The sequence below is a fragment of the Scophthalmus maximus genome, chromosome 10 (genome assembly GCF_022379125.1).
Source record: "Scophthalmus maximus strain ysfricsl-2021 chromosome 10, ASM2237912v1, whole genome shotgun sequence".
In the NCBI taxonomy this organism is placed as follows: domain Eukaryota; kingdom Metazoa; phylum Chordata; class Actinopteri; order Pleuronectiformes; family Scophthalmidae; genus Scophthalmus; species Scophthalmus maximus.
The window spans coordinates 20,251,906-20,278,579 of record NC_061524.1 but is presented as its reverse complement, the minus strand read 5'-3'; the positions used below and the strand labels follow the sequence as shown (position 1 = coordinate 20,278,579).

The window sequence follows — 26,674 nt, the reverse complement described above, 5'->3', positions numbered from 1 at the left end:
GATCGTCTTTATATACAGTCTCTGATGTGTGTGCGTGTGTGCGTGCGTGCGTGCGCGTGTCTCTGTGTGTTTGTGTGTGTGTGTGTGTCAGTCGGATAGCTCAGCGGTGAGGGTGAGGCTCCTGTGGGACACCCTGGCCCCCGACACAGACCAGTGGCCCCCCCTCTACGTCCTCTGGAGGATTCACAGTAAGAACGAGACCAACGTGTCCTCATGACGTCAGCGGGTAAAAAGTCCTCGCTTGTCTGAAACGTGCCGCTCCTTCCCTCCTGCAGGTGGCGTCCCGATGAGGAGTCACAGTTGGCGGAGGCACAACCACCCGTTCACTCTCGCCTTCCTGGAGGAGGTGCTGCGCTGGGTCGGCATGAATGAGGTGCACAAGGCCGTCACGCTCTTCCTGGACACGCTGGCCAAACAGCCGGGGTCGCCGCAGACACAGAGGTGAGCTCTACGGAGGAACGTTAGTGTCAAACATTGATCATCACAGACTCTCACACGTGATCTGCAGAAAAATTTAGTTGATTCAAGAAGTGGAATGTGAAATGTTTGTGCAGTGAAAAACGTCCTGATGTAACAAACTGACTGATTGTGTGTTTGACAGGAGTTTGTACAGAGAGTTCCTCTTCCTCACACTGGCAGCAATGGGCAAAGACCACGTGGGTAAGACTCACCACCACGAGTTTCATTATGTAACGTGTTTAAACATGTGTTTTTATTGAGAGTGGAGTCAATATGTGCATAGCAAGAATTGAAATATGATGATGAAAAGTGAGCATACAAATGTGACATATAGATAATTGGTAAGTACAGGAAACTAATACACTAACCATTCTCATTTTAAGATTTGTGAAGAAAAGTAATATCAATAATAAAAATAATAATGAACTATATGTAGATACATACATACATACATTTTACGTAAAAAGTAACATTATGGGAAAAAACACATATAACTGAACCAGGGGGAGGGGGTAATATTATTTGAATCTTTAATTATTTATCTTTGAATAATTTTTTTCCCATTCTCTGAAAAACACTTAACACAAATTTACAATAAAAAAAAATCTCACTACTCTGTATGTTTGGATAAACTTCATTGCCCACATTGGTAGATTTTTTTATTTAGCATTATTTTCCAAATTTTTCTGGATCTTAATTTTTTTTTTAAAGTCTGACAAACAGTATTTATTGATTTATAGTTTGTACAGTTTGATGGTCGTGCAGAGTGGTAACAGGTCTATATGGTGTATCTTTCTGTCTTAGGCTCCGCCCACACTACAGCATTTTAGTTTTAAACTCATCGCTGTTGCTACGGTTACGCCTGGCGGAGATGTGTGGAAACGCTGCTGGTCCACGTGTCAGAGTGAAACCTGCAGGTTGTGTTTGAGTTTGGAAGCCATGACGCAGACGTCGCCAACATTCTCTTCTCTGAAGAGGCAAAGCGTTGCTAACACTTCCTGTCAGTAACAGTTCCACCTACTCATCATCGTCCCTGTTCCTCTTTTCTGTCACTAAGCAACCGACTTCAGAGGGAGACAATCCACTTCCTGTTTACACTGGAGTGGTCACGTGACGTGTGTTTGTCAGTTGGTGTGGACAGAGACGATTTCTGATTTTCGTTTTAAAATGAAAACGTGTCCGTGTGGACGGAGCCTGAGAATCAGGGAAAACACAGTGTTCAACCGCCGTCAGGTGCAGTTTTCCTCCGAGACGTTCAGGGGCTGGTTTTCAACTGACAGACAGTCACCTGCAGTTTGTGATAATCACGTTCTCTCTCTCTCTCTCTGCAGCGGCGTTCGATAAGAAGTACAAGGCGGCGTACTCTCGACTCAGCGGCACTCTGGGTCGCGACGAGCTCCGGAGAAAGCGAGCTCAACCTCCCAGCCCCAAAGCCGTCGACTGCCGACGCAGCTTCCACCCGCCCCTCGAATGCTGATCCACACAGGAACTAAACTTCCCTCGCGCTGACGACTCTGGCTGCATCCAATCATTTGGAAACGGCAAAGCCCCGGGATCCCCTGCTGCCTTGCGCCTTGCTCGTTTTCGCCACCTCTCTGCTGCCCCACAGTGGAAGTCAGAGGGCCGCGCCCCCTCCTGTCCTCTGTACCTCTGTTTGTGAATCTAGCCGTTCTCCATGTAAGATCCTGAACGTTGAACCAGCAGCAGCCGAAGAAGTGTCATCTGAAAGTTGTGTTCACAGGAGGTCAGTTGTGTTCACAGGGGTCAGTTGTGTTCACAGGAGGTCAGTTGTGTCCACAGGGGCTCAGTTGTGTCCACAGGGGGTCAGTTGTGTCCACAGGAGTTCAGTTGTGTCCACAGGAGTTCAGTTGTGTCCACAGGGGGTCAGTTGTGTCCACAGGAGTTCAGTTGTGTCCACAGGGGGTCAGTTGTGTTCACAGGGGTCAGTTGTGTTCACAGGAGGTCAGTTGTGTTCACAGGGGTCAGTTGTGTTCACAGGAGGTCAGTTGTGTCCACAGGGGCTCAGTTGTGTCCACAGGAGTTCAGTTGTGTCCACAGGAGTTCAGTTGTGTCCACAGGGGGTCAGTTGTGTCCACAGGAGGTCAGTTGTGTCCACAGGAGGTCAGTTGTGTCCACAGGAGTTCAGTTGTGTTCACAGGGGGTCAGTTGTGTTCACAGGGGGTCAGTTGTGTCAACAGAGGTCAGTTGTGTCCACAAGAGGTCAGTTGTGTTCACAGGAGGTCAGTTGTGTTCACAGGAGGTCAATTGTGTCCACAGGGGGTCAGTTGTGTTCACGGGGTCAGTTGTGTCAACAGGAGGTCAGTTGTGTCCACAGGGGGTCAGTTGTGTCCACAGGAGGTCAGTTGTGTCCACAGGAGTTCAGTTGTGTTCACAGGGGGTCAGTTGTGTTCACAGGGGGTCAGTTGTGTCAACAGGGGTCAGTTGTGTTCACAGGAGGTCAGTTGTGTCCACAAGAGGTCAGTTGTGTTCACAGGAGGTCAGTTGTGTTCACAGGAGGTCAGTTGTGTTCACAGGGGGTCAGTTGTGTTCACAGGGGTCAGTTGTGTCCACAGGAGGTCAGTTGTGTTCACAGGGGTCAGTTGTGTCCACAGGAGGTCAGTTGAGTTCACAGGGGTCAGTTGTGTCCACAGGAGGTCAGTTGTGTTCACAGGGGATCAATTGTGTTCACAGGGGGTCAGTTGTGTTCACAGGGGGTCAGTTGTGTCCACAGGAGGTCAGTTGTGTTCACAGGAGGTCAGTTGTGTCCACAGGAGGTCAGTTATGTTTACAGGGGTCAGTTGTGTTCACAGGGGGTCAGTTGTGTTCACAGGAGGTCAGTTGTGTTCACAGGGGGTCAATTGTGTTCACAGGGGGTCAGTTGTGTTCACAGGAGGTCAGTTGTGTTCACAGGGGGTCAATTGTGTTCACAGGGGGTAAGTTGTGTTCACAGGGGGTCAATTGTGTTCACAGGGGTCAGTTGTGTTCACAGGGGGTAAGTTGTGTTCACAGGGGTCAGTTGTGTTCACAGGAGGTCAGTTGTGTCCACAGGAGGTCAGTTGGGTTCACAGGGGGTAAGTTGTGTTCACAGGGGTCAGTTGTGTTCACAGGTCAGTTGTGTCCACAGGAGGTCAGTTGGGTTCACAGGAGGTCAGTTGGGTTCACAGGGGGTAAGTTGTGTTCACAGGGGTCAGTTGTGTTCACAGGTCAGTTGTGTCCACAGGAGGTCAGTTGGGTTCACAGGAGGTCAGTTGGGTTCACAGGGGGTAAGTTGTGTTCACAGGGGTCAGTTGTGTTCACAGGAGGTCAGTTGTGTCCACAGGAGGTCAGTTGGGTTCACAGGAGGTCAGTTGGGTTCACAGGGGGTCAGTTGTGTCCACAGGAGGTCAGTTGGGTTCACAGGGGGTCAGTTGGGTTCACAGGAGGTCAGTTGGGTTCACAGGGGGTCAGTTGTGTCCACAGGAGGTCAGTTGGGTTCACAGGGGGTCAGTTGTGTTGGTGTAAACTTTCCTTTCCTTCTTTTTCTAAAATACACAACCAGATGACGAAACTTTGCCCGTCACTGCTGCATGCTGGGAAACCTCAGAGGACGAGACTTCAGCTGTGTGATAGAGAAACGTTTAGTTCTATTTAAATCAAATGAGGTTTAAAGGGGCAGTTCCAACACATCAGACACGACTCGGACAGACGTTTCAGACGACGTGAAACTCGTCTCCGCTCCGTCTGTGTGTCTGTCCCGTCATCAGCGTCACGGCGGTTTGGTGCTAGGTCATCAATCAGGTCGTCAATCAGTTTCTGTCCCGTAGTTCTGCGTTTGACAGCGGTCAAATTCTTTTTTCCTCTCTCCCTTAAAAACTTCTGTTCATCTGCTCCATTTTCACTCTTTCTTTGTTCGTCCAGAACGGCGGCTGGCGAAATATCTTTCAGGGTTCTGATCAGATGCTTCCGTTGACCGCTGAGCTTCATCTCAATGTTTCAGACGCAGCAGCGTTTTTCACAGACCAGAGGAGAAACGACCTCTGAACTCCTGCTCCTGTGTTTTCCCGGTTCGGGTCTGATTGGTCCAGAAAGACTTTATGCAGCAGATTGTTTCATTTCTCTTCATAAATCCTCAGATTTTTCACCATTTGACCCTTTAATCGTGAAACCTCAGACGTTAAGAAATGGAATCTTTTGCTCCGGTTAAAAGATTTTGATAATCAACCTTTTTGAAACTTTTATGAGTCCAAACAAGAATTCGAATGAAAGTCTCTGCTCAGATCCGCCCGGAGACCGGATTCCTCCTCGGTCATTCATCTCTATGTTTTGCGTCCAATAAGAAAGGGAAGTGGCGATGGCGGAGGGGGGCGGGGCTTAAATTCAAAACCTACAAGATGAGAAGTCTGAAATTAACCCTGCGTCAAAACTTTTTACTTTTAGTAGCTGGAGACGTTTTAAACTTCTGTTCAGTGCGACAAACGTGTTAAAGGTGTAAAACCCTGCAAAAATCTGTACCATATTAAAAATGTAGATAAAGTTATTTATGACTCGAGCTGGTTATTACGTCCTCCAGCACCTCGCACGAAGCAAAGGATCATGGGTATATTTGGTTTGTTTCGATACCTCTGTGGCGGCGATGATTTAAAAGGGAAAAACTTCTGAGATTTCGCATCTTGACGAATTCTAACATCCGTAAAGATCTTAATTCTCTTGAGGAGTCTCAATGGTTTTATTTTTAATGTTTGTTTTTTTAAAGACAACCTCCCGGCGAAAACACAGTTTGTATTTGGTCCACACACTCACAGAATCAGTAAGTGGAGGTCAGTAAGTGTTCATGAATTCTTCTCTGTGAAATCAGTGAACGTGTTTAAACAAAACAACGGTACAGAAGGAGATCACACATTCCTGGCCCCGCCTCCTTTTTTCCCAGATGAATAACGTCCGAGGCCACGGCGACGTTTCACGTTTACATTCTGTTTTTCATTTCATTTATTTCTAATATCACTTTTTTTTCCTTTTAGTTTTAAGTTTGGTGAGCTTGACCCTATTGTCGGGTGAGGATGAATATCCGTTCGTCCTGATGGCGATCGTTCACAGCCGAACTAAAGACGGGAAGCGCCAGCTCCAGAGGTTTTAACCCGTACATCAGATTATAAATGGTCACAGGTTTGATTCCTGATCTGCAAAACTCATTTTACATGAAAATATGATGGAGTCGTTTAATTTTTGGACGTTCCGCTGTAAAGCAGATTCTGAAGTCAGCTGAGCCCAGAGTGTTTGAAACAGATCCGCGTGTTTGTGTTGTAATTTATTAATGGTTGTGATTTCAGTTGTAAATGTTTTTTTGCTTGTTTTTTTTAAGAAAACAAAAAAAATAAATAAAAGATGCCGATGAGCCCGAGATGATTCGTCTGTTTGATTAAAAATTATATTTAATGTTTTTTATTTATTCTCATATGAATAAAGATCATCCTCAGACTATGCTGATTCAAAGCATCTTCACGGAAATGAGACAAGTTAGCCTTCGAAATAAAAGTCTTAAATCGTGATGCAGAGGACGAGATGAGATATGAAATGTTGAAGCAGGCAAGGCCACAGAACGAGCAATATTAGGACACTTAGATGTAAATAAATACATTAAAAAAGGAACAGAACTCTGATTAATGACTTTATTTAAATATTTTGAATTATTATATCACAAAATATAAAACAGAAATGGAGAAAGGAAATTAAAATAAGGGGGAACACCGTCATTTTGTGTTCACTTTACTTGACGGAACATTTATTTTGAAAGTTGTGGCCGGATGTCAGGTCTTTTAAACACTCGCTAACTTGACCACTCGTGATTTCGGGACAAATTGAGCATCAGGCGCGTGAAGCCAATTAAAACCCTGAACCGCAGCCGGTCAGAACCGGGGGACGGACCCGGGGGACGGACCGGACCCGCCGAGCAGAACCGGGACCGACGACCACCACCTCGACCAGGTGCGTTAACAAAGCATCGTTCGACGTTCACGTGCTCGTTTTCCCTTTAAAATGAAAATGTCCGTCGCACTGAACTCCGTTTACAAATCCCCCCATTTAACATGGAGCGTGTCCGCACGGGCGCGGACGCGAGAGCTTTTCCGACACTTTGTCTCTTTGACGACGTGCTACCTTTCCGACGTCGTTGTCGCCGTCGTTGTACGCGTCGTGGTCTCGGCTGGTTGTCATCTTCAGTAACAAGCTGCACGTTACGGCTCAGACGCGGCGCACGCTGCTCGCGATCGTCGGGGGGAAGTGTCACTCACAAAGCGGCGAGGAGGAGGTGATTTTCACTGAAATAACTTGATGCCGTATTTGAGAGGGCCGTATGCAGATACGGAAACTATTTTAATAAATATGTTATCATTCACGCATCGTGACCTACAAGTGAGCAAACTTTTAATCTGTACTATTTTCAACGGAGTTTGGAGTGACGGGTTATTAAAGAACCCGCCGCACAAAAAACACGACTGTCGCATTTTATTGGCAAGAAATCAATTCAAAAACTTGTATGTTGCGGATATTTTTCCTATTGAAATGACAATGTCATCATCGCGCTGGCGCAAAGGGACGACGGTGCGCTTGTTTTCAGACACCGGGCCGCGTGTGTCCTTGCTGCTGGGCGGGGCTCCCGGTGTGGCGCTGTCTCCGGCGGCGTGGTGCTGAAACTGTCCCGAAACTGTCCCGGGCCCCCGTGGTGCTGAAACTGTCCCGAAACTGTCCCGGGCCCCCCTGGTGCTGAAACTGTCCCGGGCCCCCGTGGTGCTGAAACTGTCCCGGGCCCCCCGTGGTGCTGAAACTGTCCCGGGCCCCCGTGGTGCTGAAACTGTCCCGAAACTGTCCCGGGCCCCCCTGGTGCTGAAACTGTCCCGAAACTGTCCCGGGCCCCCCTGGTGCTGAAACTGTCCCGGGCCCCCGTGGTGCTGAAACTGTCCCGGGCCCCCGTGGTGCTGAAACTGTCCCGAAACTGTCCCGGGCCCCCATGGTGCTGAAACTGTCCCGAAACTGTCCCGGGCCCCCGTGGTGCTGAAACTGTCCCGGGCCCCCGTGGTGCTGAAACTGTCCCGAAACTGTCCCGGGCCCCCGTGGTGCTGAAACTGTCCCGGGCCCCCGTGGTGCTGAAACTGTCCCGGGCCCCCGTGGTGCTGAAACTGTCCCGGGCCCCTGTGGTGCTGCAGACCCTGTCCAGCACCCGGCAGGTGGACCAACTGTGACAATCAATATGTCTCATGTATATATGGAAAATTATATTTAAAAATGTTCGGGTCTGTTAATGATGATTTGATTATCAATTAATCTGTTCATCATTTTTTTGTATTGATTCAATGTTTTAGTCTCTGGAAAGTACAAATAAATGTTTTTAACAAAAATGTATTTTATTTTTTAAAAAACATGAAAAAATGTGTGTGGCGCTTGGTATTGTCGCCTGTTATTTTTTTAAAGCAAAATTTAGGAATTATGAAAATATATATCAATTTGCAATATTAACTTTTATATATCTTCTGATGTGTTTTAATTTAATGGGTGTTTGTGTATATATATATTCCAAAAATAATATTTTCATCTGTTTTTGTTGTTGTTCTCTCCTGCATAACTGTCCTTTGTAATTTTTCATGTTTTTCCTCCACGTATGTATTTAATAATTGATTTAATAATAATCCTCTTCGTCATCTTCTTTCTTTCCTTTGACATTTTATCTAATGACTTGAGGCAAATGTTTGCTGTCTGTTTCAGGCTGATTGATCATGTGGGGGGAAACTGTTCTGCTGCTGCTGCTGCTCAGTGTGGAAGGTAAAAAAAAGACATCAGCCAAAAATCATTCCAAAATTAAGTTGTTTTTTAAATTTGTTGATTAAAAAAGATTTTTTCTTTCGCCATAAAATTTTTGAAAAGAGTGAAACGCACTCATCATTTTCTAAAACCCAAAGTGATGTCATCATACTGCAGGTTTCGCTTGATCAATAATCCAAATGTGAAAATGGTCTGTTTATTTATTACAAAACAAAAGCAGCAGAATTTCATCACCAAGAAATGGGAAGTAGAAATAATTTGGTTAAGAAATAAAATCGATCATCAGATTTGTTGCTCATATTGAACCATGTGACTACACTCTCAGGTTTACGTTTCTCTATGTACAAAATAATTACAAATATTTGATAAATTAACGATAACGTTTTACCACTTAGAGTTGTCAGAGGTCTTAACAGTCAGTCATCACACACATGACCACTAGATGACGCCGTCTTCTGTCACTAAATAACCACGGCCCCTGTTTTTGTGCTGCAGCTGCAGTGGCGTCTCAGTGCTGGCAGGGGGCGACCTTCTCCGAGGCAGTGGTGTCCCCGGCGCCGGAGAGCAGCGGCGTCCTGCGGATCCCCGGCGCGTCGTCGCTGCCGCAGTGCGTGGCGGCGTGCTGCGACCTGCCGGGGTACGACCTGGCCTGGCTGTTTGAGGGCCGCTGCTACGTTCTGAGCTGCCAGCAGCTGGAAAACTGCCGGCCCAGAGAGCGGCCCGGGGCTGACTCGCTCTTGGCCTTCCTGCGGAGGGCGTCCCCTCAGACGCTGGTGCTTAAGTCCCTCGTGAGAGGCGAGCCATACGGGGGCCGCTGGAGACCACCGTCCTCTGAGGCCCCCAGGGGCCTGGAGGCTCTGAAGGATCTGGCCCTCTTCGACGGGCCCCCGCAGGACTTTTCCGACCCCCGGACGCTGGATGTGGAGTATTCGGATGGAAGCCTGGAGGAGAGGGGAGGTGGAGGCTCAGAGGCCGACACGACGGATGGAAGAGACGGATTCAACCGATCGGAGGCAGACGATGGTCCAGAGAGGAGGGGGCCGACGGAGAGCAGTGCGGCCCCAATTGGGGCCTCGTCGGTGGGGAACATCAGCCGAGGAGACGAGGACGGAACCGGGAGGACGGCAGACCCTGCAGCTGCAGAGAGAACGGTGGGTGGAGAAAGGAATCAACAACAACAACAAACATCAGTTGACCTTTCTTTTGCCAATTTTCTCCGCTTCGCCCACCTCAGTGACCGATATTTGCGTCTAGCTGCATCTTTTTATGTGATCTACCAGCACGAAAAATTTGCGTCGTGTCCGGTGTGAACGCACCTTAATGCTCCTTTTTTTTTCATCAGACCAAAACACAAAGCGGCAGCGATTCTACATCACTGTCACAATCGACCACTGACTCCGCCCAGACTCCTCCTCCCACACCTCATCGGCCCAGCAGCTCCAGCTCGCAGCCAGGTAACATTCGCATGACCTTTCATCCAAGGAGGTTTGACTGTTGTCAGAATGATTTTAATGGGTCAGATGCTCGTTTCCTGCAGCTCCATCCCTGACGACGTTCCTGGGAAAACCTGGAGAACAGATGATGTCTACAGAGGATGCTGCGGTTTCCCCTGAACCCACCACTGGTACACACACCACACACACACACATATATATGTACACATATATATATATACGCACACACATATATGTACACATATATATATATATATATATATACACCTGTATATACACATCTATATACACACACACACACAAGAAATGAAAGTTAAAATCAAATAAAAGGTTTAATAATTCTAAAAAGAGTTACTGATGATATTATTATTGTTATTTGTGCTTTGCTCATCCTCAGACATCGTGGAGACTCTTCACTCAGCTGCAGCTCCATCTACCATGACCATGACCTCTGACCCCACCACCTCCACCTCAACTCTCAGCACCACAACCCCGACCGCGACCCCCCCCACGACCGCTGCCGAGTCTGGTGAATTAAGTATCGTTTTTAAAATGAGTTTTTCCGTTAACTAGACGTTTACCTCGACTGAACCGTAACGAGCTCTGCTGTCGTCTCACTCAATGTCAGAGGTCAGGGGATCAAACCGTGGCCCGGTAGCGGTGGTGGGTCCCGACAGGAAGTTGATCCTCCCGCTGAGCAGCCTGTCGCTCGACGGCAGCAGAAGCACCGACGGCTGCGGCGCCCTGAGCTTCCACTGGGACGCCGTCAGGTGGGGCCCCGGGGCCGTTCGCCACACGCTGGTGTAAACGACCGAAACTCTCACCTGTGGGTTTCCGCCATGTTTGTTTTGTTTTTCCAGCGGTCCTCCTGGGTTGAAGCTGGAGGGCGTGGACCGTGCGGTCGCCACAGTGACGGGTCTTCGGGTGGGACGCTACACCTTCAGACTGACCATCTCTGACCAGCAGGGGGCGACAGACAGCGCCTCGCTGACGGTCCGGGTGCAGGAGGGTAGGTGGGGCTTAATGACGTAACAGTAGATGTTCACGGAGCCCAATCGGCGGCGTGTTGATTAAAATCGTTTTCCTCCCGCAGCCGCGAGTCTTAGCCCTGTCGCTCACGCCAGTGGCAGCCACACGCTGACGCTGCCCGACAACTCGCTGGTTCTCCAGGGCTCCGTCACCGACGGAGACCAGACCCAGGTCCAGTACCTGTGGGTCCGAGACCGCCAGAGTCCTGCTGCCGGGGTCGGTCCGCTCACTGACACCTCAGATTAGATTACACTGGCTGGGCTTCATTAGAATTACAATTCGATTATTTTAGACTGGATTATACTACATTTGAGTTTTCATAAAATTAGATGGGTGTTAATAAGAAAGACATCAGATTAGATTAGAAATAGTACATTAGAATAAAGTTGTTTTTAATTCAATTATGAACCTTTTCTTTATATCAGGAATATATTAGTTCCTTTCCTTGGACCTGAACTCGTGCTCTATGGAAGTCGTGTTTGTTTCTGTAGATTACATTTGAGTAGATTAACTGGGATTCATTAGAATTACAAGTAGATCATTTTTTTTCCTGGTTTAGTGATTTCATTTTATCGTTGTTCTGATTAAAAGAAATGTACCTTAAAAAGACCTGTATTTAAAGTAATCACCAGGTGAGACATTCAGATTAGATTCATCACTTCCTTTCGAGATGTTTCATGCGGACGCTCTGACAGACGTCTGTCTGCAGGACGTCCTGTACGGCTCGGAGACCCGGCCGTCTCTGTACCTGGCCAACCTGGTGGAAGGAACCTACCTGTTCCGTCTGAGGGTGACCGACGCCCAGGGCCGATCTGGCACCGCCACGGCCACGGTGGAGGTCCGACCAGGTGGGACGGGGATCAGGGACCGTGGGGGGGGGGGGCGTTCTCCACACGTTCCCACTGAGGTTTGTCCCTTCTATGTCTCCGTAGAGCCCGGCGGGGGCGAGGAAGTGGAGCTGGAGATGCTGGTGTCGGTGTCTCAGGTCAGTTTGTCCCAGAGAGACACGCTGGTCCGACAACTCGCCGCCCTGCTGCACGTCCTCGACACGGACATCCAGGTCCGAGCGCTGCAGGGACACTCGCACCTCAGGTACCGACCCGCTGGTTTACTGACCCGCTGGTTTACTGACCCGCTGGTTTACTGACTGACCCGCTGGTTTACTGAATGACCCGCTGGCTTACTGACTGAGCCTCTGGTTTACTGACCCGCTGGTTTACTGACCCGCTGGTTTACTGACTGACCCGCTGGTTTACTGAATGACCCGCTGGCTTACTGACTGAGCCTCTGGTTTACTAACCCGCTGGTTTACTGACCCGCTTGTTTACTGACTCACTGGCTTACTGACTGAGCCTCTGGTTTACTGACCCGCTGGTTTACTGACCCGCTGGTTTACTGACCCGCTTGTTTACTAACCCGCTGGTTTACTGACCCGCTTGTTAACTAACCCGCTGGTTTACTGACCCGCTTGTTTACTGACCCGCTTGTTTACTAACCCGCTGGTTTACTGACCCGCTTGTTTACTGACCCGCTTGTTTACTAACCCGCTGGTTTACTGACCCGCTTGTTTACTGACTCACTGGCTTACTGACTGAGCCTCTGGTTTACTGACCCGCTTGTTTACTAACCCGCTGGTTTACTGACCCGCTTGTTTACTAACCCGCTGGTTTACTGACCCGCTTGTTTACTGACTCACTGGCTTACTGACTGGGCCTCTGGTTTACTGACCCGCTTGTTTACTAACCCGCTGGTTTACTGACCTGCTTGTTTACTGACTCACTGGCTTACTGACTGAGCCTCTGGTTTACTGACCCGCTTGTTTACTAACCCGCTGGTTTACTGACCCGCTTGTTTACTGACTCACTGGCTTACTGACTGAGCCTCTGGTTTACTAACCCGCTGGTTTACTGACCCGCTTGTTTACTAACCCGCTGGTTTACTGACCCGCTTGTTTACTGACTCACTGGCTTACTGACCCGCTTGTTTACTGACCCGCTTGTTTACTGACTCACTGGCTTACTGACCCGCTTGTTTACTGACACCCACTGGTGTACTGACCGACTGGTTTACTGACTGACTGGTTTACTGATCCGCTGGTTTACTGACTGACCCACTGGTTTACCGACCAACTGGTTTACCGACCGACTGGTTTACTGACTGACTGGTTTACTGACCGGCTGGTTTACCGACCAACTGGTTTACTGACTGACTGGTTTTGGTCCCGAAGTTTAAAAATGGTCAAAGAGTCATAGTTTAGTTTTAAATGTTTCTGTGTATACGTCCTGAATAATCTAAAACTGTGTGTGTGCGTGCAGCACTGTGTTGAGGTTCTCGGTGTCGGGCCCCTCGGGGCCTCTCTCGGGCTCCAGGTTGGTTGTGTTGCTGAGGACGCAGCTGTTGAGAGAGAAGAGCGACTTCTTGCTGTTCCGAGTCCTGAGAGTCGACACCGTGTGTGAGTCGCAGGGACAGACGTCTCGCTCCTCAGTGTGTCTGTTTCATTCGTTTTTTTTCTTCTGTTCTGCTCATTTGTTTGTATAAAAAGGATAAATAAATAAAAAATTAAAAAAGTAAATCAGAAAAGACTTTGATGAACGTGTCCCGTGTTCCTTCAGTGTGTTTGCTCCGCTGTTCCGGTCGTGGTCAGTGTGATCCCCTCACCAAGGAGTGTTCGTGTGACCCCTTCTGGACGGAGAATCTGATTCGCCGGTACCTTGGCGATGGAGAGAGCAACTGTGGTAATTATGAGCCTTCATTATTTAGCGCACAAAAATATAACCGATCACATCCTGGTGATTTGGTCTAGGACAAATATTGAGTTTTTGCTCCTCGGCTCTTGTTAATATACTTTAGTTTGTTTCGGACGCAGCAGACTTTGGGTCCGCCCCATGTCCCTACCCCTCCGTTCCTCCCCTGTAATTCATCTGACCACCCTACGTTTGAAGGGGCAGTTAACCACTGACCCCTTGATCTTCAAAAAGACATGGGACACCCTCCCCTACGCGGCAATGCACCAAATGGAGGGGTAGGGCCAATGGGACGGACCCTTAGTCAAACTTTCTGCTCCTCCTGTCAGAGTGGAGGATTCTGTACGTCATCCTGACCAGCTTCCTGCTCATGGTCTTCATCCTGTCTGTCAGCTGGACCTTCATCTGCTGCTGCAGGAGGTGAGCACTCGTTTATATATGCATCTTTCCTCAAAGTCAGTGTCAGTTAGTTTACAGTTGACTCAACCTGTCAGTGTCCATTAGGTTGGGAAAATACATCAGCTTTAACCTATCTAACCACATTTGGTTTCATATTTTCATTCTTTATTGTTTGGAAACATTTATAACATAAAATCCATTTCTTAATGGAAAAATGTAAGCAGTCAATCAGGAAGAAGGAGATCGTGGACGTCTTCAGCAGAAGTCTGTTATTACAGGAGCTCAATATATAGAGGAGATCAACAGGTGGTCAGTGCATGGTGTCTCTGTGGGTGTATTTATCTCTCTCAGATTAATGTCGTCATCAAACAGACAGTGTCTGTCTCCATAGCAACGCTCTGTCTAAGTACATTTAGGACCAAGGACCAACTTTCGCTTGTCAGGACAGATTCCCCCCCACATATAAATAATGAATTTCTATAGATTGTTCACAAATGCTGCTGTAACTGTGCAGCTGTGGCTTTTCTAATCTTTTTATTCCCTAATGGAATAAATCAAACGCATAGAGCTGCATTTTCCCTGCACCTGTAAAACGTGGCACCTGAGGAAATGATGCTAAGAAAATAGTGGGCGATGGTTGACGGTGATCGTTGTTCGCTCCTCTGTCGACTGACTGTGTGTGGACTGACTTTTGAGCGCTTTGGGTACTTGAAAAGCGCCTTATGAATCCAATATATTATTATTATAATTATTATTATTACTTTTGTGTCGACTGTGTTCAGGAGGAGACAGACCAGAGTGAGGAAGAAAACCAAATACACCATCCTGGACAACATGGACGAACAGGAGCGGCTGGAGCTTCGGCCCAAATTCAGTGAGTCACTTCTGTCACAGAAGTCAGAGGTCATCGTTAAGATACGGCACAAAATCTCAAATGTAACCGTTAAAACCTCATCCTTTAAATTAAGATTAGTATTATTGTCACGTACAAACTATACTATGACGTTTATAACTTTGTGTAATGGCGTAGCCCTGAGACCACAGCAAATAACGGAAACACGCACAAACATATTAATAATTCATATTTGTTGATCAAGATTAACAAATAATGCTGTCAGATGGAGCTATTGCCAGATTAACAATGTAGCAAATCAACTTAGTAATAGAAATTCTATAGTACAGCGAATCATTAAAAATGTCAGTGTATATCAGGGGTCGCTAACACGTTGCTCGTGTCAGTTGCTCGCCAATAGGTTGACTGACTGTTAAAAAATCAGACGACAATAAATGCGCCGCAAGGAGTTGTTTTTTTTCTCAAATGTGCATGCGCAGCAAGCGATATGAAAATCAAAATACAGAGAGAATTATGGTCTTGAAAATATGAGTATTGCAATGTCCTAAGGAAATAATCTGTTGATCATTTTACACAAAATTCCTGGGACGAGACTGTCAAAATCGAAGACTTTGTTCTGTGCAGGTATCAAACACCGCAGCACGGAGCACAACTCCAGCCTGATGATGTCCGAGTCGGAGCTGGACAGCGACCAGGACACCATCTTCAGCCGGGACCGACCCGTCCGCAGCAGGAACCGGCTCGGCGCCCCGGCTGGCTGCAACGGGAACGCCTTTGGATGACGGGACCACCGACCTCCCTCCGACACAGAAAGGACCCTTCTGGGATGTTTGCGCTCGGGCGGCTCCGAGTGGCAGGAAGAGACGAGGCTTCTGAAAGTGTGAAGGACTTTAACCCTCTGCTGTGAGGTCAGTGAAACGAACCCGTGTCTCCCGTCAGGACATATTTGGATGAATGTGAAGACTCAAGGCCAGAGGGGAAACAGGAACGATTTAAAGACTCCATCCAAAGAGGGGGAACAACATCCACCTTCCAGCAGCTTCCAGTCTGTCAGATTGACATCGTCTATCTCGTTAGCCAACAGGCTAATAGTCACCAGTCCGTCGAGATCCCTCCCCATCCAAGGGTCAGGTGAGTTGAGCAAGTCGAAGCTAACTGGACCTGATGCTAGCTTAACTTATCGCTACGTGTCAAATGATTAGCATCGGACTTTAATGCTCTAACTGAGGAAATCCCCTGTAGTCGGTCCACAATGTTTTGAGTTAGCTTAGCACTGCTTGGCTAGCCTAAAAATATGTCAACTCCGAACGCTAACTTTAAAAATAGCTCAGCCCAAAAATCTAAATTTGAGATAAAAGGACCCAGAAGCTAAATCTGCGCTAAACTTGTTGTATTTAAACTTTTTAAATTTTAAACAAATTGCAGTGTTGTCTGATGACCTCTACTAAGCCAAGACAGAAAAAATATGAATTCCCGTGTCATTGCATTAGAGTAGCCCTCGGTGTTGGGCCTAGCTTAGCACAAGGACCCGCTGCAGAGGGAAACATGCTAGCCAGGCGCAGTCCAACGTGAGAATATCACACGTTGAACCCTGTTTGCGGAATTATTTTTGGCAACAGTTAGCAGTGGAAGTATTCTCTACGTTTGAAAGTTTTAATTATCATAGCGTAACTGTCGAAGCTCCTTCAGACCCAGTTTACACCGGACAAATTTCAGAGGGTCATTAGTTATCCGTCATACAAAAGTCAGTTGGACAGCATGAAATATTATTGTACTTAACATTTATACAAAAATCAACATTGTTTTTACATTAACTGTGACGCCTACAAAGTATATTACAATTAAGACCAATTACACACATTAGAAATACAATCTGCTGTACAACAGGACAGTGTCATGGAATAATCTTTAGATCAAGGAGCAGTGTCTCTGAATTATGTAATACTTCATCTCATTATGACAAGGTACTGTATGTGTGTGTTGCCAAGTTTTTAAAATCTTTATCACTTAACGAGGTATACGCCTTAAGAAATTATAACTCTTTCTCTGAACAACTAAGTAGGCGACTCCAAATTTTGACATATTTAGACGCAGTCCTGTTGTTCAACTCTAAGAAATTAAGTTTTATAGAGTTTTATGGCACTTTACACAGAAAGCAGCCTCCTGTGCTTCAACTTCAGTCTGACGGGTTTGACAAAAACCTGCTCAGGATTAAATTAACATCTACACAGCAAAAGATATTTTGAAACCACTATATTATAAAAACAAATTTTTCCTAAATTATATGCACTGCACAAAAATACACCCAAAATTGGCTGCATGCAGATAAGTTCCAACCTGTTTCCCATCATTCACATTAGCCAACGTGTTCAACATTTAATTTATGGATTAATTAATGTGATTTGGCATTACTGACCTGACGGCTAAATACAAGTAAGGAATCCTAATAAGTTTAAGCTAAAGGTCCAAACAAACGACGTGCTATAGAAAAAAAATGGGCTTGTTAAGGTCGATTTGAGTGTGTTCCTTTTTTTTGTTCTCCAATTAAATCAGAATATATAGGTATGAGTCATTAAAAAATACTTTTTACTAAAATATCCCTTCCACAGAGCATCAGGATGATCAATACCAAACTTTAGCGTACGGTTTTGTTTTATCACAGTAAATGAGCCGTTTCACTTTTTTAAACTAAATGTGCAACTACAGAAAGTTCACTTCTGTGACTTTATGGAGGAAAAAGGGAAAAACTTAAATCAGACTTTTCAGTAGTTTCCTTTTCAAGATGATGACAGATGCTAGACGCTAATTTTCTGAGCGCCTCAACTGACACTTTGCTAAACCCCTCCCCCCAAAACAGCTACGGCCCAATCACAGCTTTGCAACAGTAACTAGGCCGAGCAGGCGTGTGGAGCTCCTTCTCAGTTTCTATTCTTCTTTCCTTTAAAGAGCTGCTCTAATGTTAGCATGTCTGGCTAACTAGCTTATTACCTTCCAGCAGCAACGGAGTGTTAAAGGGTTTATCATCTGTTTATAATTTATTGTTCCTTTACTGTAAATCTGTAACCAGAGCATCGAGCTCGCTCTCAACGGCTTTTCCCTGTTTAAATAAAGGCTTGAACAAAGCATCACTCGAACCTTTGTTCTGTTTGTTTTGTACCTGGGTCCACTAGTCGTAATGTGACGTGACTGTGAGCCTCAGTTGTTTCAGGATTATTACACAACTAAATGTGTGCAGCAATAGAAAAAGGCTTTTTTTAGACTAACTCGTTTACGCATTTGTGGGTCTGATACATTAACTGGTCCGCTGGAGACGGGTGGAGCTAACGTTAATTAGCTACGTGGCTATGGCTGCTAGAATCTGGGCGCAACAGTTTAGAAAGTCAGAGAAAAGAAACAGCTGCTTCTTACATGAAGTCTCGCACTTTCACATGTTGTTCAGAGGTAAAAATCTGCCAGTTACCAGGGTAACCAGAATGCCAAACATGACGGGCACAGTTTCAGTGACCAAGGTGGGAGGGGCTTATCAAAGATGGGAGGCTACAGTAGTAAAATAACATTTACTCTTAAACAGTTTGTCGAAAAATAAGAAGAATAAACAATTAATTTATTTTGATTGGTCGACTGTGACTGTTACGTACTTAAGCCGATCAGGAATCGCTATCAGCCCCAATCAAGACATGGTTACTATTACATTTCATTTTGTTTAACCTCCTCTTTATTCTACAAGGGTTACTTTTTTGTTGTTGTCATCAGGTGCGAGAACATTAAAACTCTGTTAGTTACAAACCGGGACCTCCAGAGGGCGCTCCGTCCCGATCAGACCTGCAAGCCTCCGAGGCACATGTACTTGACTTCCAGATACTCTTCGATGCCGCACTTTGAGCCCTCGCGGCCCAAACCCGACTGTTTGACCCCGCCGAAGGCGCCCTCCGCGGCGGAGAGGAGGGCCTCGTTCACGCCAACCATCCCCACCTCCAACGCCTCCGCCACCCGCCAGATCTGACTCGTGTCCTGTGAGTACAAATAACCTGAGAACAAATGAAACAGAGCTTGACGGTGTTTTCACTGGAACGCCCCCGAGCAGCTCCACACTGAGATGTCATATCTTCATACGTCAGCCAGCTTCTCGTCCAATTTTGGCAAAAAAAAAAGAAGCAACCATTTAAACACGAGCCTGTCAGTCGCAAAGGTCAAAGGTCCGTTAGCTCAGTCGGCTTCAGGTGAAAAAAACAAAAACATCTTGAAACAACATTGCATGACTGGTTAGAAAAGTGACGGTCTGAAGACGAGCGGCGGCACAAACGTAGCTGTTGCTTGTCGTCGCACAGGAAATGGACAGTTTCAGATAATATTTCGTAATATAGCAAATCAATAAACATGACTCGGCATGTGTTGCATGACAGCAACAAATGTTTGATCAATAGATAAGATTGCAAAGAGATTTATTAAAAGCTACAATGTGTAACATTTATAAGAACTTATTCACAGAAACTGAATATATTGTCCATAACTCTGTGTTCATATAAGAGTTAAATCTAGTTCCATGAGGTGGACCGACCTCTGTGTGAGTCTCCGTGTTGAATACGGTTGTTGAACTAAACGGTCCAGAATATGTCGCGTTCACATTGAAATTTTCAGACGCTGGCGGTAATGGAATCAGCGGTGCGCCGCCATGAAGTGTCCCCTGTCGGTCGTTCAGTCGGTTGCAGTTTGCAACTTTACCACCAGATGGTGCCAGAAACGTACAAAAATTACACACTGGAGCTTTAATGTTTTTTCCCTCTTTTTTCTTTTACATTCTGTTCGCTTCACTCACCTGCCAGACCGACGTTAGACGCGTTAGCGATGGCCAGAGCTTCGTCCTCGCTGTCGAACCTGAGAACCAGAAACAAACAAATGGTCAGGAGCTGCTGCTGCAGCGTCTTCACGATGAAGATCATTTCTGTGTCCATATGCAACTATGAACTATTTCAGTATTGTTCACTTCTGGCATTGCCGTATGTTATTTATTACTTTCACCTTATTCTCTTACCTCATGGATGCACTTGTAAAAATGCATCAAATGCAGATTTTGCCACGTTAAAAGTAAAAGAGCAGATTCCATGAACATGTATCAGTTTGGTGTTATGTCTATATTTCTATTTTTATCTTTGGCTCTGAGTTCATTGGTTCCAACTGACGACGTAAATCTTCACTTTTTTTAAAGGATCAGAAAAGAAGTAAATCAAACTAACAGGAAGAAACACGTGAAGAAATTGTTGGGTCAGCAGTGGCATTAATACACGTTTGGTGCTGTAGTGAGTACGTGTGTATATATATTATATCTGTCTGTGTGAGAGTGAGACTGACTGAAGCCACATCCACACTGATATTTTTTAGTTAAAAAAATAAATCGTCGTCCACCCAGACAAGCGTTTAAGTGCCGTATCTGAAATAATCTTCGTCCACACCAATACACGTGTCACGTGACCACTCAGGTGTAAACAGGAAGTAGATTGTCAAACTCTGTAGTTGGTAGCTTAGCAACAGAAACTCTGCGATGGTGACGAGGTGGAAGTGTTCGCGACACTTAGCCTGATGAGAACCAATGAGAGAAGAGAACACGGGCGTCGTCTGAATCATTGTTTTCACTCTGACACCAGGTCTCAGGTTCAGAGGCTGGAGAGGAAATGAGAGGTCATCAGTGTGGGCGGAGCCTGAGTCCAGATGACCCACAGTGAGAGGCACCGACCTGATGACGGGCAGCAGAGGGCCGAACGTCTCCTCTCTCGTACAGAGCATGTCAGTGGTGACGTCCGTCAGCAGGGTCGGCTCCATGAACGACCCGTCCCGACGCCGCCCGCCCTTCAGCACTGTTGCCCCCCGGGACACTGCGTCCGATATCTGGTGGACCACCTGAGGGGCCGGGACAGCAGCCGTCAGGACGGTTCTACACCCCGGAGGGGGAAACCTCTACGCGACAGGATCGTTTACCTTCTCTGCGGCTCTGGCGTTGATGAGCGGCCCCTGGGTGGTGTCGGGCTCCGAGCCGTGGCCCAGACGCAGCTCGGCGTCCATCGCTCGGCCCAGCTTCTCCACGAAGCGATCGTGGATCCCGCTCTGCACCAGGAACCGGTTGGAACACACGCACGTCTACGGGGAAGGAGGAGCCTCTGATCCATATTCATAATCTCTCGCTTTACAGTATTGATACATGAAATAACTACACAGAACATTTGATTCACCGTGGTCCGAGCCGGAGTGAGGTTTGTGCTCAATAAATGTCTCTGAAGTTTTTGTTTACCTCCACAAAAGAGTCATTTGTTTGTTTGTTTGTTTGTCAGCAGGATTATGCAAAAACAGATTTCCAGTGAACATAGTGAAAGGACGGAACATGCATAAAAAAAATGATTTCATGGGTCTAGATTGAGAACAACATATTTAGAAACTCAATCTGTGAGTGTGTGAGATCGGGTGCAGCTTGATTAAAAAGGACTGTTGTTGTTGCAGGGCTCCGGACTAACTTTTTTTACTAGGAGCGCTGGGGCCCCTTAATGTAAATTTAGGGGCACACCTTAAATCGGTCTGCAATGCAATTATCCACATTTTATAACAATGTGCTGTTCTATTTTAAGTTCATAATGTCACAATTTAATTCAATTGAATGAGGAAAAAGGGTCAATGGTTATTTTGCGATTGTTGAGTGAGACGTTAACAGGGATTATTGCAATGCATGTAATCTGATTTAAGTCATTTTCACCATCTACTTTTTTAGAGGCCACTTTTGTTCCGCCATGCGGTCGCTTCCCATAGGTTTTCATATAAAGAGGTGGATAGTGTGAACACACCTTTGACCCTCTTGCCTTCTAAGTAAGTGAAAGGATGATGTTTAAGCACCACCCACACATCGCTGCTCTTCTGTAACGCCTCCGCTAGCGCAGCGACATCAGGCCCGTCAAGCCCTCGGAACAGGCCGTGAGGGGGAGTGACACAAGGACGTCCGGTCTGGACGGGCCGCAGACGGTTGAAGGGATTAAAGAGTGAGCCGTTCCGGTTAAACTGCACCAGGACCGTGGTGGCTCAGTGGATGGAGCAGGCACATATACTTTGAGGTTTATGCCTCGACGCAGAGGTCCAGGGTTCGAATTCGACCTGTGACGATTTTCTGCATGTCTTCCCCCCCCTCTCTCTCCTAAGCTGTCCTCTCAAATTAAAGGCAGAAAAAGCCCAAAAAATTATCAAAAATAAATAAATAAACTGCACCAGGGCCTGCCGGAGGCCGACCACGATGCAAGAGGACACGGTGATCCGCTCACCGCCCCATCGGCAGCGGAGGTGGATCTACACTGACCTCATGCGTGGCCTCTCTTAGATCTAACTGAGGAAAATCGTAGCGACTGAGAAATTGAATTCTGCATAGAGGCGAAGACGCTCCAATGAGTGTAGTTGACGAATCACTTTAGGACTCATCCCCCTCTCACACACATTGGTCTTCACCGGCGGACTCTCTCCGAAGGACAAAGAAAAAAAGTCTGCACATTTGCAGGTCGCACGTGCGAGTAGTTTTACTCGACTGTCTCAAAAAATGGTCGCATAATGCAACGTTTTGGTTGTTGCCCTACTAACAGATCAATGACTAAACAAGAACAACACATTTGTCCTTTCTTTCCAAGTTGTGCGGAAATCAACTGAGTGATTTTTGCGTAATCCTGCTGACAAACAAACAAACGGGTGCTAACCTTCAGCTTGTAGCTACTTTTAGTTGCAGTACCACAGTCGTCCAGTGGGGGGTGGGTTACCTGTCCAGAGTTCCTGAACTTGGACGCCATGGCTCCGCCCACTGCCTTGTCGACGTCGGCGCTGTCGAAGACGATGAAGGGGGCGTGGCCACCCAGCTCCATCGACGCCTTCTTCACAGTGTCAGCGGCCAGTTTCAGCAACACCTGGGAGGAAGCGGACGATTTCAGATTGTACAGAGTCTGTCCAGTAATTTAAAAAAAAATTAAAAACACAAACAGGAAATGCAAAAACATTCTTTGCGGACAGAGGAAGTGGTCGGGTCTCACTTTGCCGGTTGCAGTGGAGCCGGTGAAGGAGATTTTGGCCACGAGGGGGTCGGTGCACAGAACCTCCCCGACAGACGGGGTCTTCTCTCTGGAGCAGGGGACCACGTTGAACACCCCCGCCGGGATCCCTGCCTGGTCCGCCAGCTACACACACAATATTATGGAAGTGTATCAGAACGATCGTAGGTATTAAATATTCGTCCATATGAAAACTTTCACTTCATGGTGATTCAATCAGCCGTGATCGTGGCACTGACCTCGGCCAGAGCGAGCGCCGACAGCGGCGTGTCCTCGGCTGGTTTGACCACCACGGTGCAGCCGGCGGCCAGAGCCGCTCCCACCTTCCTGGTGATCATGGCGCTGGGGAAGTTCCACTGCAACAACACCACAACATTTACCAAAGCGACACAGCAATGCGACGTCTACTTTTTGTCAACCTGCGGACAAAAGCAACATCGTCTGCTTATCATGGGAAGTCACTGATATCACGCGTGACGAGGAGAGGACAGGACAGGACAGGACCGGACAGGACCGGACCGGACCTGGGCCGGACCTGGGCCGGACGAGGACCAGATGTGGAACAGACCAGACCAGGACCGGACGTGGACCCTGATTGTAACTGTAAACGCGTGTTTGATGCAACATATTTTTTGTTCATCTGAGCTCCACTGTGTCTCGTGCAGTTTTTGTATTTGTTGGCTGACCAGTAGACCTGACATGACGCGACCTGACCTGACCTGACCTGAAGCGACGTGACCTGAAGCGACCCGACCTGACCTGACCTGACCAGACCAGACGCGACCTGACCTGACATGACCAGGCGCGACCTGACCTGACCTGACCTGAAGCGACGTGACCTGAAGCGACCCGACCTGACCTGACCTGACCAGACGCGACCTGACCTGACATGACCAGGCGCGACCTGACCAGACGCGACCTGACCAGACGCGACCTGACCTGAAGCGACCTGACCTGACCTGACGCGACCTGACCTGACGTGACCTGACCTGACGTGACCAGACGCGACCTGACGCGAACTGACCTGACGCGACCTGACCTGACGTGACCTGACCTGACGCGACCTGACCTGACGTGACCTGACCTGACGCGACCTGACCTGACGTGACCTGACCTGACGCGACCTGACCTGACGCGACCTGACCTGACCTGACGCGACCTGACGCGACCTGACCTGACGTGACCTGACCTGACGTGACCTGACCTGACGTGACCTGACCTGACGTGACCTGACGCGACCTGACCTGACCTGACGTGACCTGACCTGACGTGACCTGACGTGACCAGACGCGACCTGACCTGACGTGACCTGACGTGACCAGACGTGACCTGACGTGACCAGACGCGACCTGACCTGACGTGACCTGACGTGACCAGACGCGACCTGACCTGACGTGACCAGACGCGACCTGACCTGACCTGACCTGACGTGACCAGACGCGACCTGACGTGACCTGACCTGACATGACCAGGCGCGACCTGACCAGACGCGACCTGACCAGACGCGACCTGACGCGACCTAATTGCCGCTCTGATAAGCCTCCGCCCTCTCCGTCTCGACGGGCAGGGGGACACAGTGGTAGACGACTGCCGTGCGGCGCCGTGTTTGTATTTTCTGCTCACCGGGGTGATGATGGAGCTGACGCCCACCGGCTGCTTGAGGAGGAGGATCCTTCGGTCCCGGGCAGGTGACGGGACGATGTCGCCGTAAACTCGCCGAGCCTCCTCAGAGAACCACTCGAGGAAGGAGGCCGAGTACGCGACCTCCCCGAGAGACTCGCTCATCGGTTTGCCCTGAAGGAACAGACGCGGTCAGAGAGAAATGAGGAGAGTGTTTCTGTGACCCTGATCACAACAACAACAACAACATCCATTCACACACCAACGTCAATGTTCAGTTACAGTGTCAATAATCTGATTTCACCGGAACTACTTTCTCAGTGGAAAGCAGTTCCGGCGGTAAGAGTGTCCTTCGTGTTTCTCTGTGGACTCGAACCGCCACACGTGGAGGGAACATTCAGACGTCCACATGCTCGATACTCACACACTCAAATGTGATCAGTTTGGCCAAGTCTTCTTTGTGCAGCGTCATCAGGTCGAACCACTTCCTCAGCAGGACGCTCCTCTCCTGCAGGGGAAGACATGTTCAATACGAGGGCCAGACGAGGACCAGACTGGCACGGAGCATTCACAATTTTTTGTTTGTGTGTGTGTGTGTGTGTGTGTGTGTAGTGTGCGTGTGTGTGTAGTGTGTGTGTAGTGTGTGCGTGTAGTGTGTGTGTGTGTGTGTCTGTGTGCTTGTGTGTGTAGTGTGTGTGTGTGTGTGTGAGTGAGTGTGTGCGTGTAGTGTGTGTGCATGTAGTGTGTGTGTGTGTGTGCGTGCAGTGTGTGTGTGTGTGCGTGTAGTGTGTGTGCATGTAGTGTGTGCGTGTAGTGTGTGTGTGTGTAGTGTGTGCGTGTAGTGTGTGTGTGTGTGTAGTGTGTGCGTGTAGTGTGTGTGTGTAGTGTGTGTGTGTGTGTGTGTGTGTGTGCATCAGTTAACTTTTCTCTGCCTCCCTGTCAATGATGTGCGTTGTGTGCGTTGTCTTGCTTGGTTGAGCATTTTGAATGAGTGAATGATTGATTAATATAAAAGGCACTTTGTCCAGGCTAAAGGAGATGTGAGCGTTTGCATTTCCTTTCTATTCTAAGATGGCGCCACGGTGGTTTATTTGAACGTCTTACGATTTGCTTCAGTGTGTGTATTATTTGACTATGATGAAACCTGCCGCCACAATCTCACACGTGACTCTGATATTTGCAATGACACGAAGCAAATAACGCCCCATTCTGAACTCGGGCCGGGGGGCGCGCAAATTGCCCGGGCCGGCGTTTATCCCGGTCCGCCCCTGCGGCCTCGACCGTTGAACCGCAAGCTTCCGGGAGCCAGTGTGAAGAGAAGGTCGCGGTTCTACCGTAACGGACGGATTGCCCGTGAATTCAGTTTACGCCGAATCAGAGTGTGGCTCCTGTCGGTTGAGGAGGCGCCGCGCGCTACGTCGTGTCTGGTCGTTGTCTGGGTGGATTTGACACATTCATATTAAATTGGCCGTTTTTCGAACGGAGTTCGGTAAACCACCGAGCTGCAAAACCACCGCGCGTTCCGTCGTGACCATCGTGTCAAAGTCCGTCTCGCGGGTTGACAGAGTTGTCACTTGCTCCATCGGCGTCTCGCTTTGCTCCGCATGCATTCGAGGGGTTCTTCTCCTGGAACACGTCCTACCTTCGCCGTGAACCGCTTCCACGAGTGGAACGCCTCGTACGCGGCGTCCACCGCTCGCTTGGCCTCCGCGGGGCCACAGTCGGCCACCCGGGCGATCTCCTGCCCGGTGGCCGGGTCCAGGACGGGGAAGGCCGAGGCGGCGGAGACCCAGCGGCCGTCCACGTAGCCCTGCGTCCGCAGCAGCGGCGCGCTCACGTCCAGGCTGTGGTGCCTCTGCATGGCGGCGGGCGGGCCGGCGAGGGCGAGCCGCAGCAGGCGGCGGGTCGTCGGCGCGCACACGGCGGACATTACCGGGGCGCCGTGTGGCTGGTTCCGGTGCGGTTCGTCTGCCCCGCGGCGGAATCGTGTCGGTCTGAACCTGTCCCGAGCGGAGCGCGTCAGCCAGTCACGTGACGCACCGAGCGGAGCGCGTCAGCCAGTCACGTGACGCACCGAGCGGAGCGCGTCAGTCAGTCACGTGACGCACCGAGCGGAGCGCGTCAGCCAGTCACGTGACGCGCGTTCCGGGTCACCGCGCGTCACGTGTCCTGGTCACCGCGCGTCACGTGTCCGGGTCACCGCATTGACGGGTTTTCATGTGAACGTGAAACTGACTTCAGGACGAGGTCGTCCATCATCGA

The 26,674-nt window shown here is 48.4% G+C and overlaps 3 protein-coding genes across 9 annotated transcripts in view; 2 read left to right on the top strand and 1 right to left on the bottom strand.

Annotated features, from left to right (window-relative positions):
• LOC118284645 (DENN domain-containing protein 4B) overlaps window positions 1-2,315 on the top strand; it is a 34,293-nt gene extending 31,978 nt beyond the window's left edge. For all 5 annotated transcript variants that reach the window (XM_035607518.2, XM_035607520.2, XM_035607521.2 and 2 more), the window contains 4 exons: window positions 92-188; window positions 276-441; window positions 602-660; window positions 1,791-2,315. In XM_035607518.2, the coding sequence (XP_035463411.2) occupies window positions 92-188; window positions 276-441; window positions 602-660; window positions 1,791-1,936 (468 nt within the window). In that variant the 3' untranslated portion in view covers window positions 1,937-2,315. The remainder of the gene's footprint in view (window positions 1-91; window positions 189-275; window positions 442-601; window positions 661-1,790) is intronic.
• A 3,842-nt stretch (window positions 2,316-6,157) lies between these two features.
• Window positions 6,158-17,863, top strand: kiaa0319 (KIAA0319 ortholog). Of its 3 annotated transcripts, XM_035609143.2 has the most exons (16): window positions 6,179-6,420; window positions 8,194-8,250; window positions 8,746-9,401; window positions 9,593-9,704; window positions 9,788-9,874; window positions 10,102-10,233; window positions 10,333-10,474; window positions 10,565-10,713; window positions 10,798-10,949; window positions 11,443-11,581; window positions 11,666-11,825; window positions 13,049-13,185; window positions 13,346-13,468; window positions 13,807-13,897; window positions 14,659-14,750; window positions 15,354-17,863. In XM_035609143.2, the coding sequence occupies exons 2-16, from the start codon at window positions 8,205-8,207 to the stop codon at window positions 15,509-15,511; spliced, it is 2,376 nt and encodes a 791-aa protein (XP_035465036.2). In that variant the 5' UTR covers window positions 6,179-6,420; window positions 8,194-8,204; the 3' UTR covers window positions 15,512-17,863. The 3 variants fall into 3 exon arrangements, 2 of the variants coding, with proteins under 2 accessions (XP_047190850.1, XP_035465036.2); XR_007031537.1 differs by lacking the exon at window positions 15,354-17,863 and having other exon boundaries at window positions 6,158-6,420; window positions 13,712-13,897; XM_047334894.1 differs by lacking the exons at window positions 14,659-14,750; window positions 15,354-17,863 and having other exon boundaries at window positions 6,163-6,420; window positions 13,676-13,808.
• aldh5a1 (aldehyde dehydrogenase 5 family, member A1 (succinate-semialdehyde dehydrogenase)) lies at window positions 16,494-26,460 on the bottom strand. The gene is made up of 10 exons (XM_047334895.1): window positions 26,055-26,460; window positions 24,837-24,920; window positions 24,416-24,586; window positions 23,032-23,148; window positions 22,775-22,918; window positions 22,508-22,651; window positions 20,703-20,861; window positions 20,461-20,624; window positions 19,546-19,604; window positions 16,494-18,757 (listed from the first exon to the last, which is right to left on the bottom strand). Exons 1-10 carry the CDS (start codon window positions 26,340-26,342, stop codon window positions 18,546-18,548), a joined length of 1,542 nt encoding a protein of 513 aa, XP_047190851.1. The 5' UTR covers window positions 26,343-26,460; the 3' UTR covers window positions 16,494-18,545.
• Between the last annotated feature and the right edge of the window lie 214 nt (window positions 26,461-26,674).